The sequence below is a fragment of the Puma concolor genome, chromosome E1 (assembly GCF_028749965.1).
Source record: "Puma concolor isolate L17-30 chromosome E1, mPumCon1.1.hap2, whole genome shotgun sequence".
Taxonomy (NCBI): domain Eukaryota; kingdom Metazoa; phylum Chordata; class Mammalia; order Carnivora; family Felidae; genus Puma; species Puma concolor.
The window spans coordinates 29,194,397-29,209,113 of NC_141680.1; the positions used below are offsets into that span (position 1 = coordinate 29,194,397).

Sequence of the window (14,717 nt, forward strand, 5' to 3'; positions counted from 1 at the left end):
CTAGTGCCAGCCTTATCCCAGTAGAAGGGTCTAATCACATCTTGTGACCACTTCTCTACCTTCCCCACTATGCTGTTCACTATGCCTAGCAATATCTACCTCAAAATGAAAGGGTATTTAAGCTTGTTTAAAATGTGTTGCTCCAGGGGTGCCTGGCTGGCTCCAGTTGGTAGAGCATGTGACTCTTGATCTTGGAGTCTTGGAGTTAGAGTCCCACAATGGGCACAGAGATTATTTTAAATAAATAAACAGGTAGGGGTGCCTGGGTGGCTTAGTTGGTTAAGTGCCTGGCTCTTGATTTTGGCATAGGTTTGTGGGTTCAAGCCCGCATCGGGCCCCATGCTGACACAGCTAGAGCCTGCTTGGGATTCTTTCTCCCTCTCTCTCTGCTCCTCTCCCACTCATGCTCTCTCTCTCTCTCAAAAATAAATAAACATGAAAAAAAAAAAAATAGGGGCGCCTGGGAGGCTCAGTTGGTTAAGTGTCCAACTTCAGTTCAGGTCATGATCTCACGGTTTGTGAGTTGGAGCCCCATGTTGGGCTCTGTGCTGTCAGCTTAGAGCCTGGAGCCTACTTCAGATTCTGCATCTCCCTCTCTCTCTGCCCCTGCCCCACTCACACTCTGTCTCTCTCAAAAATAAAATAAACATGGGGTGCCTGGGTGGCTTAGTCAGTTGAACGTCCGACTTCAGCTCAGGTCATGATCTAGCGGTCTGTGAGTTCGAGCCCCGCGTCAGGCTCTGTGCTGACAGCTCAGAGCCTGGAGACTGCTTCGGATTCTGTGTCTCCCTCTCTCTCTGCCCCTCCCCAGCTCATGCTCTGTCTCTCTGTCTCTCTCTCTGTCAGAAATAAACAATAAAATAAATAAATAAATAAATAAATAAATAAATAAATAAATACTTAAAAATAAATAAATAATGAATAAAATAAACATTAAAAAAGAATTAAATAAATATAAATAAATAGGTAGGTAGATAAATAAATAAATAAAATGTGATGCTCCAATCAGAAAAGCAGTATTGAGATGTTATAATGAATACAAACTCTCTTATTATAGAGACTATATATATTAAGTGAATTAAGGTCACCTTGACTATAAAATTAGCAAACTTTTTTTTTTTTAAAGTAAACTCTACCCCCAACATGGGGCTTGAACTCACAACCCTGAGATCAAGAGTCACATGCTTTACCAACTAAGCCAACCAGGTACCCCCAAATTAGCAAACTTTTAAAACATAACTTTCTTTTTTTTTTTTTTTCAACGTTTATTTATTTTTGGGACAGAGAGAGACAGAGCTTGAACGGGCGAGGGGCAGAGAGAGAGGGAGACACAGAATCGGAAACAGGCTCCAGGCTCTGAGCCATCAGCCCAGAGCCCGACGCGGGGCTCGAACTCACGGACCGTGAGATCGTGACCTGGTTGAAGTCGGACGCTTAACCGACTGCGCCACCCAGGCGCCCCTAAAACATAACTTTCTAAACATCTTTACCATATTGGGTACTTTATCTTCTACTGGTTGACACAAAATATATGCTCGCCCTGTAATATGAGCTGCTCGGAATCATAACAAAGCAAAATTCAGAACGAAAAAATAACAAAAAGAATCATATCTAAACAATCAAAATGATCCCTAGCAACCATAACCATAAATTATAGTAAGCACAAGTAAAAATGACTGATTTATTGGATTACTTGCCCAAGTTATTGTTCAAATGCCAAGAAGCAACTTTTTACCATAGAGTGTTTCCGTATTTTCTTTTGTTTTCCTTATTCTAGAGAGAAATATCAGGTGTGTTTACTCATATTATCAATTTATCACTTCATTAAATTCTGCCCCCCCAGAACCTATAAAATCTATAAAGCATATTTAGAATTACAACTGCAAAAAAGCAATGAAGAACCCTTATTTTGTTCTTGTAAAATTTTATTCCAGTTTAAACAAAAAAGCAAAATGTTATTTATGTCATCCAGAGACTGATGGGAGTATAATCATCCTTCATAGCTGCTGACAACTCCAAATGAGAGATGTAATCTAGGTAAAAGGCCCTTATTATTCCAGATTATATTTACCTCCCAAAGAGGTCATGAAAATTAGTCAAAAAGATTAGAAACAGATTTACATGAAGTCATATCAGAAAAGCTGAGAAAGTGATGCCTAATGCTTTGAGAAATTGTTTCCACTTAATATTCAGAAGACTAAATCCTTCAAGGTCAGGAACAGGTGGTTTACACCATAAGTATTAAATCAATGATGTGTACTTTCATCAGTTTTATAGGTTTATTAAGACTCAAGATGTTATTTAAAATCTAGATGTAGGATCAAACAGTTAGTCATTGCCAAAAATGGAAAATTTACACTTCTTTAGAGGAAACATAAATATATGACTATTTGGATCTTGTCTTAATTTACATTTAATAATTCCCATTTTAATGGTTACCAAAAAGAAAGGACATGGTAGCGCTGCTACACTGAAGAAGATTCCGAGATTCCATTAACAACAGCAGCCAAGAAATTTAATTGTCTACAGTTTTTACTTCTGATCAAGTAATAAAATTTCAGTTCTTTGAGTTTGCCTTCTGTTAACAATGGACAGCTTGTCAAATAGCTGTATCACTGATTTCTAAGCTCTCCTCCCACTGTATTTTCTTTCCTCTTTATTCAAGATGTACCTGGAAATAATGAGACAACTCAGAATAGCTGTAGTGGCCTTCAGTAATTTTGCTTTACTAATTAGTTGATCTTATTCCAGTGAAGGCTAATGTCAAATTTATCCAAAAGTCGTTGATTTTGGAATTACTTATAATAGTAGAACAATGCATCATATACAGAACTCTTGATCAATAATCTTCTACTTCCAACTCATAACCAGTTATCTTTCTAAACAAACTATTTACAAATGTAAAATATGTAATATTGTTTAAAATAAATATACAATATATAGTTTCTACATTCTCAGACAAGCTTAAAAATGAGGTAATAAAAACTTAACTGATTAAACCTTTACCATTCTGGAAATGGCTTAGGGAAATGATGGCAAACTTGTTTTTTTGTTTTTTTTCCTTAGGTCTCTTCAGGTTTTCTTTGAATGCTTCTGAGTACCTCCTTTTCTATGCTGAAAAATTATGTAAAAAATCCTTAAGTTTTGTTGGATAGTCTGTCATCACCCCAGTTGCTCCCAAATCAAAAGCTCGTTTGTATTCTTGTTCTTCATTTAATACCCAAATATACACCTGAAAATTAGAAGCGTGAGAAGTATGAGAAGAAATGTTAAAATAGAAAATTATTTTTATAATAGCATTTATACACTACAATCTCAGCAGACCTAGAAACAACCTATTAAACCTGTAATTTTAAAAAGTTATTGAACCCTTTAAAAAATTTTACTTTACTTATTAAATATATACTGTCCCACCCTTTAGCTTCAGCTAATCTCACCTATATACATAAGTGGACTCCAGTTATTAAAATGCCAATGCTTTCTTGTTAAACATAAGGCAGAGCTTAAGGTTTTCATATGTGAACCAGTAAAGCAGCAGCAGCAGCAGCAGCAGCAGCAGCAGCAGCAGAGCTGGGCCCAAATTAAGTCAGTTAAAAGTTCCTGTCCTTTACACTTGTGTTACACTGATGAGACATATTGTTTCCAAAATGCATCATTCCAGAAACTTACCTGAATGCCTCTGGCAGTGAGGTGGTCAAACAAGGCTTTTCTCATTAGTAAGCTAGAAAAGAAAAGCAGAACAAATTTAGTTATTTCTTAGTTCTAATGAAAGACCATAATTAGTCTTTAGAACTAAATTAGCCTAACATTTAGAATTTATAATTCTGATTTAAAGCAATGGCCTCAAGTAATAACTACTGTGGATATATTCATGTCCTAACTGCTGGATCTCCTTTCACTGTTGGCTGCTTGCTGGTGGACAACCAGAACCTCCTTTCTATTCCTTCTGTAACTAGATCCTCAGGAGACCCATTCTTATTGAAGCCGCTTAGGAGAGAAGAGGCTTCTTCACTTTCCCTGTTGACACCATAATGAGAGTCAGAAAGAGCTTGGAAGTCTGTTTCTAACTTTCCAAGTTAAAACAAGGTAGAGAATTTGGGCCAAGTTCTATAATATCATAATTTATTTACATAATGGATTGGTCTTTCATGTGCAATCTTAGAAACCTAATGTTCCTTATTTACACTATATATACTGTATATATATCATTTTTTAGAGTTTGAAATAATTGACTTAAAAGTAAACTTTTAGAATACAAATCACTTGAGCATGATGGGAATGAACTATATGGGAAAGTTATACATATTATTTCTACTCTGTTTATGTCTATTAGAATGATTAAATAACAGAAACTAAACATAACAGCAACATTGTGGTATTTATCTAAAATTAAACTCAACATGTCTTAGAAATTAAAGTATCTTTTTTGAAGTAGATGCTCACCCTACAGGTGGGGCTTCCTTTCTGCTATTAAACGTTGGCGCAGATTTTTCTGGAGAAATGTGCCAGTAGTCAATGTATACTTTTACCTATACTGTATTGCTATACACTTCTTTCACCACATCTTTCTTTGACTGCAGGTTACTGAAAACAGCAAACAGGTGGAAGAGAGTGGTTATATATACCAGCTCTATATACTAACTAGCTAGATCACCCTAAGCTAATCATTTACCTTTGGGTAGGAGGGCACTCAGTTTTCTCTTGAAGCTGGCTGAAACTGTCTTTCAAGATTCCTCTTACAGTTTTGCGGCTGGTAGTTAAAGTAGTTCTAAATGATTCATATACATCCACCTATGGAGTAGGTGCTCAATATGTCCTTGTTACAAATCATATGCAGAAAGCTTGCTCTAAGTTATAAACATAGGACGGAATACATATAGCTAAAGCAATAACTTGTATATCAAGAAACTAAAATTCTTACATATCAGAAAGCCAGATGAGAAACTTTTGACTTCTGGACATAGTGTGTGGTTCTTTTAGCCTGAAGCAAAATAAAATTTGAAACATACATTAGAAACATAGGAAGGTATCAGTGTGATAAAATAAAATGAGTCCAAAAACAAACACAGTGCCTTGAACTTAGTATGTGCTCAAAAAAATTTTATAAAAAAAACACAACAAACCAAAAGTAAATTAAAATAAAGCCCATTTGGGTCTCTGTTTCTATTGATTTCAAGCTTTTTTTTTTTTGCTACCACTACTGAAAGGTAAAATAATAATAATAATAATAATAATAATAATAATAATAAAATTTATCTTTCCAGACCCTGCGTGCCTAAGCTCATGTGTCTTCTCTATTTTGGTGAAGCGTCTTTCTCTCACTTTGCTATAACTGAGTACATGGTAGATTTAGTATATGTACTGTCAAAGCAAGCACACATAGTATATAGTAGATGTAAACATACAACCAAACTTTACTACAAATTAAAAGACATATGGGGTAAAAATGAGACTAAAAAGACCCTGAAAGCATGTTTTTTCTTCCCCTTTCAATATTTGAAGACCTGGGCCCTGTTCTTCTTCTTCTCTTTTTTTTTTTTAGTTTTTATTTAGTTTCCAGTTAGTTAACATACAGTGTAATATTAGTTTTCAGGTGTACAATAGTGATTCAACAACTCCACATATCACCCAGTGCTCATCACAACAAGTGCTCTTTAATCCCCATCACCTATTTAACCCATCCCTCCCTACCATCCTCCCTTCTGGTAACCATCAATTTGTTCTCTATAGTTAAGAATCTGTTTCTTGGTTTGTCTCTCTTTTTTTTCCCTTTGTTTTGTTTCTTTTTTCCCCCTCAAATGTTTAAATATTTATTTATTTTTGAAAGAGAGAGAGAGAGGGCATGAGTGGGGTAGGGGCAGAGAGTGAGGGAGAGAGAGAAACCCAAGCAGATTCCCCACTGTCAGCACAGAGCTGGATGTAGGGCTCAAACTTACGAACCATGAGATCATAACCTGAGCCGAAATCAAGAGTCAATCGCTTAACCAACTGGGCCACCCAGGTGCCGTTTGTTTTATTTCTTAAATTCCACATATGAGTGAAATCATATGGTATTTGTCTTTCTCTGATGGACTTTTTTCACTTAGCATAATAGTAATATGTCACCTTCTTTATCCATTCATCAGTGTATGGACATTTGGGCTGTTTTCCATAATTTGGCTATTGTAGATAACGCTGCTATCAATGTCAGGGTGCGTGTATGTCTTTGAATTAGTATTTTTGTATTCGCTGGGTAAATACCTAGTAGTATGATTGCTGGATCACAGGGTAGTTCTATTTTTAATTTTTTGAGGAATCTCCATAATGTTTACCACAGTGGCTTCACCAGTTTGCATTCCCACCAATAGTGCATGAAGGTTAGCTCCTTTCTCCACATCCTCACCAACACCTGTTGTTCCCTGAGATTTTATTTTAGCCATTCTGAAGGGTGTGAGGTGATATCTCATTGTAGTTTTGATTTTCATTTCCTTGATGATAATTGATGATGATCATCTTTTTTTTAAATTTTTTAATTTTTTTAAATTTACCTCCAAATTAGTTAGGCATATAGTGCAAAAATGATTTCAGGAATAGATTCCTTAGTGCCCCTTACCCATTTAGCCCATCTGCCCTCCCACAACCCCTCCAGTAACCCTTAGTTTGTTCTCCATATTTATGAGCCTCTTCTGTTTTGTCCCCCTCCTTGTTTTTATATTATTTTTGTTTCCCTTCACTTATGTTTATCTATTTTGTCTCTTAAAGTCCTCATATGAGTGAAGTCATATGATTTTTGTCTTTCTCTGACTGACTAATTTCACTTAGCATAATACCCTCCAGTTCCATCCCCGTAGTTGCAAATGGCAAGATTTCATTCTTTTTGATTGCCAAGTAATACTCCATTGTGTGTGTGTGTGTGTGTGTGTGTGTGTGTGTGTGTGTGTGTGTGTGTATCACATCTTCTTTATTCGTTCATCCATCGATGGACACTTGGGCTCTTTCCATACTTTGGCTACTGTTGATAGAGCTGCTGTAAACATGGATGGGGGTGCATGTGTCCCTTCAAAACAGCATACCTGTATCCCTTGGATAAATGTCTAGTCATGCAATTGCTGGGTTGTAGGACAGTTCTATTTTTAGTTTTTCGAGGAACCTCCATGCTGTTTTCCAGAGTGGCTGCACCAGCTTGCATTCCCATCGAGCATCTTTTTCATGTGTCTGTTGGCTGTCTGTATGTCTCCTATGAAAAATTTCTATTTATGTCTTCTGCCTATTTTTTAATTGGATTATTCATTTTGGGGGTGCTGCATTTTATAAGTTCTTTATAGATTTTGGATACTAACCCTTTATCAGATCGGTCATTTGCAAATATTTCCTCCCATTCTGTAGACTGCCTTTTAGTTTTGCTAATTGCTTCCTTCACAGTGCAAAAACTTTTATTTTGATGAAGTCTCAATAGTTTATTTTTGTTTTTGTTTCCCTTGCCTCAGGAGACATATCTAGAAAGAAATTGTTATGGCCAATGTCAAAGAAGTTACTGCCTGTGTTCTCTTCTAGAATTTTTATGGTTTCAGGTTTCACATTTAGGTGTAAAAACCCTTTTGAATTTATTTTTTGTGTATGGTGTAAGAAAGTGGTCCAGTTTCATTCTTTTGCATGTTGCTATCCAGTTTTCCCAGCACCATTTGTTGAAGAGACATCTTTTTTTCCCTTTGGATATTCTTTCCTGCTTTGTCAACCATTAATTGACCATATACATGTAGGTTCATTTCTGGATTTTTTATTCTGTTCCATTGATTCATGTGTCTATTTCTGTGCCAGTACCATACTGTTTTGATTACTATAGCTTTGTAATATAACTTGAAGTCCAGAATTGTGATGCCTCCAGCTTTGTTTTTCTTTTTCAAGGTTGCTTTGACTATTGCGGGTCTTTTGTGGTTCCATAGAAATTCAGGTTTGTTTGTTTTAGCTCTATGAAAAATGCTGTTGGTATTTTGATAGGGATTACATTAAATGTATTGATCGCTTTGGATAGTATAAGCATTTTAACAATATTTGTTCTTCCAATCCTTGAGCCTAGGATGTCTTTCCATTTGTTTGTGTCCTCTTCAATTTGTTTCACCAGTGTTTATAGTTTTCAGAATACAGGTCTTTCACCTCTTTGGTTAGATTTATTTCTAGGTACCTAACTGGTTTTGGGGCAATTATAAATGGGATTGATTCCTTAACTTCTCTTTCTGTTGCTTCATTATTGGTGTATAGAAATGCAACAGATTTCTGTACATTGATTTTGTATCCTGTGACTTTGCTGAATTCATTTATCAATTCTAGCAATTTTTTGGTGGAGTCTTTCAGGTTTTCTATATAGAGTATCATGTGATCTGCAAATAGTGAAAGTTTTACTTCTTCCTTACCAGTTTTATTTCCTTTTGTTGTCCGATTCCTTCCAGTACTATGTTGAATAAAAGTGGCAAAAGTTCACATGCCTGTGTTATTCCTGACCATAAAGGAAAAGCTCTCAGTTTTTCCTCATTTAGGATGATATTAGCTGTGGGTTTTTCATATATGGCCTTTATTATGTTGAGGTATGTTCCCTCTAAACCTACTTTGTTGAGGGTTTTTATTAAGAATGGATGTTGTACTTTGTTAAATGCTTTTTCCATCTATTGAAATGATCATATGATTCTTATCCTTTCTTTTATTAATGTGATGTATCACGTTGTTTGATTTGCGAATATTGAATGTAGGCCCTGTTTTTTTCAATTATCTTTTCTACTGAAAAAGTGTACTTGACCTTTAGACCTACACTGAGTTCCTTCTTCAATTTCCTCAATGCCTAGAGCAGCACAACTACCTGTATCATTAATTTGGCATTGTGCCCATAGCAAATCTCTGGTTAGCCTCTCTCTACTATGAAGACTTCCCAGCTTCTAAGTTTAACAGCACACAGTGATTTTCATTCTCCCCAGATCTTCACTTCTTGTTTCCTTTTTAACTCCTCCTGACTATACTGTTAGAATGTTTGAGTCTCCACACTTAAATTCACTTTTTTCTTTCTCTCTGAATTCAGTTTTTATTAGAAGCTCTCCAAATAAAATCCTCTTTTCTTTAACTCTAGCCTAGGTGGGAAGAACTTGTTGCAGTTTTAGGAATCTCTGTTTTTTAGTATCTCAAACATTAATCAGCTCATTAAACAAATTATTATGTTGTCTTAGAAAGCACCCACTGTCATCCATCAAAGAAAAATTAAAACACACACACACACACACACACACACACACACACACACACAATATTCTACTTTGTCTTAACCCACAATTAGTTTTTAGAGAAAAGATTAATTCTATGAGTTTGTTCATATGTCTGTATTTCAGTAATATCTACTTCTAAAAGGAGCATGTGCACATAATTTAGAGAGCACAATAGTTCATGCCAGGCCAGAGGAAAACCTAAGTACTTTAGGAATAAATGGTTAGGAATCATTTTAATCCAGCAAATTAAAATGGTTTCTTTGTAGGCAAGAAGTGGTTTCTGTTTTGTCTGATAAATAGCTACAAAGACTGCCCAAAAATATAACTGGGAACAGATAAAATAAACATGCTCATCACAAAGAAACTCAAATTGGAAAACAAGCATGAAACATAGATGCTAAATACAAAGGTACCAACCAAACTGTTTTTCTTACCAGTATTTCCCAATCACTGTTGCACTAATGTTCAGTTTGACTTTTTAAAGTTCTGTTTGGGGATGAAAAAAGTTTCCATGCAGGTGAGATCACATTTAATTTTTTTTTTTTAAGTAATCTCTAGGCCAAATGTGGGGCTCAAACTCACAACCCTGAGATCAAGAGTTGCATGCTCTACTGACTGAGCCAGCCAGGTATCCCAGGTGACATCACATTTAAATGATCTCCCCAGGAGTTCCAAATTCCTTTGTCATGACTCTGATTATTAGAAATTTACAGCTAGAAATCACATTCTATTGGTGCAGGATTATGAGATGAAGCTGTCTTTCTCTGATACTGATGATAAAGATAATGGAACAATAAAAGCTATCATTTATTAAGTGCTTATTATCTGCCAGGAGGTGCTAAGTGTTTTACGTATTTTTATCTTTAAAGTAAATGAGTGCGTGAAAAGCAAGGCTTTGTACCCAGGAGAAAGATTATGTAAATATAGAAGTATCTATTATAAACAAACACTATCCTTTTCTTTCTCCTATTTCCCAGAGGTTTTTTTGGTTGTTGTTATGGTGGTAGTAGTTGTTTTTCTCCCTCAGTGTATTAATACTAATGGTGAATTTGGAGTTTAATGGAATTTCCACTTCCTATTGTGATGAAGTATAAATACATTAGGGAAGTTGGAGGGCAATTGCTATTATAGGTTAACATAAAAGCTTCAACAATTAAGCTCAATTCTTTGTATCTGACTTCTGGGTACACAGGCCCATAAAGTTATTGATACCTGAAAAGGGTCCAGATTAAATATTTATAATCCTAAATTGTTCATTTTAGAAAAATATGTCTTAATTATTTCAAAAGGCATTATTAATATAGGCCAGTTTATCAAACATGTAAATAACTACAGCAGTCTATTCTTTTTTTTTTTTTTTTTTTTGAGATTTTATTTTTTAAAGTAATCTCCATACCCAATGTGGAACTCAAACTTACAATACCAATATCAAGAGTCACATGCTTAGGGCACCTGGGTGGCTCAGTTGGTTGAGACTGTGATCTCAGGTCGTGATCTTGCAGTTTGTGAGTTTGAGCCCCGAATTCGGCTCATTACTATCAGCGCAGAACGTGCTTCAGATCCTCTCTCCTCTTCTCTCTCTGCCCCTCCCCCACTCATGCTCACTCTTGCTCTCTCTCTCTCTCTCTCAAAAATAAATAAAACATTAAAAAACAAAAAAGAGTCACCCGCTCTGCCAACTGAGCCAGCCAGGTGCCCCTACAGCAATCTTTTATTTCACTGATATTGATATTAATGAGCCTTGATCTTAGTCCCCCTATAATGATAATTGATGCAAACAGAGTAACCACTTACTTCAATATGATAGAAGGCATTGGGATTTCAAAAAACTGTTCTCGAATGGGCACAAAGGGCAAGAGACCAGTGAAGAACAGGCCAAGAATGAGCAGAACACGTTGTAGACTGAAGAGTATAGGAATATCTGAATTCTAAAAGACACAAACAATATGTTACTTTACAACTGCTCAATAAAGAAGATTATTTCACATCCTCAAAATTTCCAAGACTGTATCTGGACACTTGTTAAAAGTACTCCCTGAGTTATCAATATCCATCTCTAAACACACCACATTTAAAAATAGTTAGTCCTTGACAAATGGGTTAGATCTATCTTGGAGCCCTATACCATCAACTGATGATATTAAAGTTTCTCTATTCCCTAATGTCTGCGTTTGCAACACCACTTCTGTCTGTTGGTGACAGTACTTATTATTAGAGATTAAACACACTGAATCTAACAGAACAAGATAAAGAAATGAAAATATGAAACATTCAGTAACCTTACTGCCAGTTAAAAAATATGTAACTGAAGATCAACATATATTCATATATATCTATATATAGATATATATGTATTCTTATCTATAGATATAGTTATACATTATTTAAGTAAGATATGACATTGATATGAATATCTATAGATAAAATATATTAGCACTGTTGCAAATATGTCATCTTTCAGTTACATTATGGATCAAATATAGTTAAGATTTTGTAAGCTAGTCCAAGAATCAAGCCATCATTTTAGGTTTCTACTGGAAAATATGTTCAAGATCTCAAAACTCTTAGAATGTAAGCTTCATATAGATATGCACTCTTTTTATCTTGCAAAACTGAAACTCTATGCCTAGCATACAATTCCCCGTATCCTCCTCTCCCTAGCCCCTCCTATATTTGTCTTTAAAACATAGAAATTATGGTAGAGTTGATTTTTTCTATACAAAAATAATATATTGAAAAAGTTATGCAAAAAAGTAATTTATTTTATTTTATTTTATTTTTTAGCAGGCTATACACCAGCACAGAGCTCAATGTGGTACTTGAACTCACGACCCTGAGATCAAGACCTGAACTGAGATCAAGTTGGATACTTAACCTACTGAGCCACCCAAGTGCCCCACAAGTAATTTATTTTACATATTAGCTTTAAATTACTCACTTCTTTATTTAAAAAAAAAAAAAGAGAATAAAAGAGAATAAATAAGTTTGAGCATTTCTTCTCTCTCTGTTCATATGTCTCTCTGTAATATTTTAGGCTTATTTATATACAGGTGTTTCAGCTGTAACACAATGTACAAGTCCCTGAAAAACTTGATTTCTGCAAATTCATGCACTGAAAATAACAGAGCTTATGGGAAAAATAGGGCTAGGAGCTGACCCTCAAAACTTACACAACTTTGGACCCAGAGAACTAAAAAAAATAATTGGTATTTCTGGGAGCCATGCAAGGCTGCTGGTGGTGGGAGAGGGTGGGGTTTGGTATGCTGGCACACCACTGACATAACAGCTGGTGCCACTCTGTATCTTCTAAATTAGAATATCTGGAGATCTTGCCATTTGCGACAACATGGATGGACTGAGAGGGTATTACACGAAGTGAAATAAGTTAGACAGAGAAAGACAAATACCGTATGATTTCCCTTACATGTGGAATCTAAAAAACAAAATGAATAAACAAACAAAAAGCAGAAACAGACCCATAAATACAGACAACAAACTGGTGGTTGCCAGAGGGGAGGAGAGTGGGAGAAATGTGTGAAGAGAAGTAAGAGATACAGGCTTCCAGCTATGGAATGAACAGCTCATGGGGATAAAAGGTACAGCATAGGGAGTGGAGTCAGTGGTATTGTAATAGTGTTATATGGTTGACAGATGGTAGCTACACTTGTGGTGAGCACAGCATAAAGTACTGATTTGTCCAGTCACTGTGTTGTACGCCTGAAACTAATATAACATTATGTCAACTATATTTGAACAAAATAAATAGAATTTAGGGAATGGGACCTAAGCATTAGTATCTTTATTTAGGATTTAGGATTCCAACATCCAGCCAACTTTAAGAACCACTGCATTAAGTGGGGCACCTGGGTGGCTCAGCTGGGTAAGCATCTGACTTCAGCTCAGGTCATGACCTCACGGTTGGTGAGTTTGAGTACACTTGGGTGAACTGGTGCCCGGCATCGGGTAAACACGAGCCCCGCCTTGGGTAAGTTCCACTTTCTCTCTCTCTCTCTACCCCTCGTGGGATTCTCTTTCTCCCTCTCTCTCAACACCCTCGTTCACTTATGCCCTTTCTCTCTCAAAAAAGAAAAAAAAAATTCTCTCTCTCTACCCCTCTCCCCTCCCCACGTGCTCCCTCTCTCTCTCAAAAAACAAAACAAAACAAACAAACAAACAAAAGAACCACTGCATTAAGTTAGAATGAATTAAAAGCCATTAAGTGGAGGGGCGCCTGGGTGGCTCAGTCGGTTAAGCGGCCGACTTCAGCTCAGGTCATGATCTCGCGGTTTGTGAGTTCGAGCCCCGCGTCGGGCCCAGTGCTGACAGCTCAGAGCCTGGAGCCTGTTTCAGAATCTGTGTCTCCCTCTCTCTGACCCTCCCCCGTTCATGCTCTGTCTCTCTCTGTCTCAAAAATAAATAAACGTTTAAAAAAAAATTTTTTTGGGGGCGCCTGGGTGGCGCAGTTGGTTAAGCGTCCGACTTCAGCCAGGTCACGATCTCGCGGTCCGTGAGTTTGAGCCCCGCGTCAGGCTCTGGGCTGATGGCTCAGAGCCTGGAGCCTGTTTCCGATTCTGTGTCTCCCTCTCTCTCTGCCCCTCCCCCGTTCATGCTCTGTCTCTCTCTGTCCCAAAAATAAATAAACGTTGAAAAAAAAAATTTAAAAAAAAAAAATTTTTTTTTTAATAAAAAAATAAAAAAAAATAAAAGCCATTAAGTGGAAATAAGCTCTACATGTTCTCCTCTTACCACGGTGTGCTGCTTTTTTTTTTATTTTTATATTTTTAGTTGCTAGCATTTGGGAATTAAAGGACTAATGTAAAATTCTTATAAATCGTATTTTAAGAATTGTAAAAGAGGGGTGCCTGGGTAGCTTAGTCGGTCAAGCTTCCGACTTGGGCTCAGGTCATGGTCTCATGGCTTGTGAGTTTGAGCCCCACATTGGGCTCTGTGCTGACAGCTCAGAGCCTGGAGCCTGCTTTGGATTCTGTGTCTCCCTCTCTCTTTGCCCCTCCCCTGCTCACACTCTGTCTCTCTCTCTTTCTCAAAAATAAATAAACATTAATTAAAAAAAAAAGAATTGTAAAAGATGTATGACTTAATTATATGGTATGTTCATGATATGAATGACAAATATTTTGAGACATGTTTACTATGATGTCTGAAAATGACTGCTGGAAGTTTGGAGTTTTTAAATTCTAAAATGACAGAAAGCCAGAGGCTTCTAAAAAAAATTGGTGAATCAAAGGAAAAGTTCTATAATTCTGGGTCAAAAGTGGACTTTTTATTTCGAAATAATAGATTCACAGGAAGTTGAGTCTCATGTGCCCTTAGCCCAGCTTCCTCAAATGGTAACATTTGACATAACTGTAGTATAATATCACTATACTGGTATATCATTTAGACCATAGACCTTATGCAGTTTTCACCTTTTTTAAAATCTCCATTCACTTGTGCATGTGTTTGGTTTAGTGCAGTTTTAACAATGTACTG

The 14,717-nt window shown here is 36.3% G+C and overlaps 1 protein-coding gene across 3 annotated transcripts in view; it reads right to left on the reverse strand.

Annotated features, from left to right (window-relative positions):
* Positions 1-1,904: 1,904 nt before the first annotated feature.
* The window catches only part of GDPD1 (glycerophosphodiester phosphodiesterase domain containing 1), a 50,505-nt gene continuing 37,692 nt past the window's right edge, over positions 1,905-14,717 (reverse strand). For 2 of the 3 annotated variants that reach the window (XM_025917407.2, XM_086686816.1), the window contains 4 exons: positions 11,022-11,155; positions 4,922-4,981; positions 3,670-3,721; positions 1,905-3,232 (listed from right to left, as the gene is read on the reverse strand). In XM_025917407.2, the coding sequence (XP_025773192.1) occupies positions 3,110-3,232; positions 3,670-3,721; positions 4,922-4,981; positions 11,022-11,155 (369 nt within the window). In that variant the 3' untranslated portion in view covers positions 1,905-3,109. Of the gene's footprint in view, positions 3,233-3,669; positions 3,722-4,443; positions 4,585-4,672; positions 4,792-4,921; positions 4,982-11,021; positions 11,156-14,717 lie in introns of those variants that run through there. The other variant, XR_015244038.1, reaches the window with a different exon arrangement.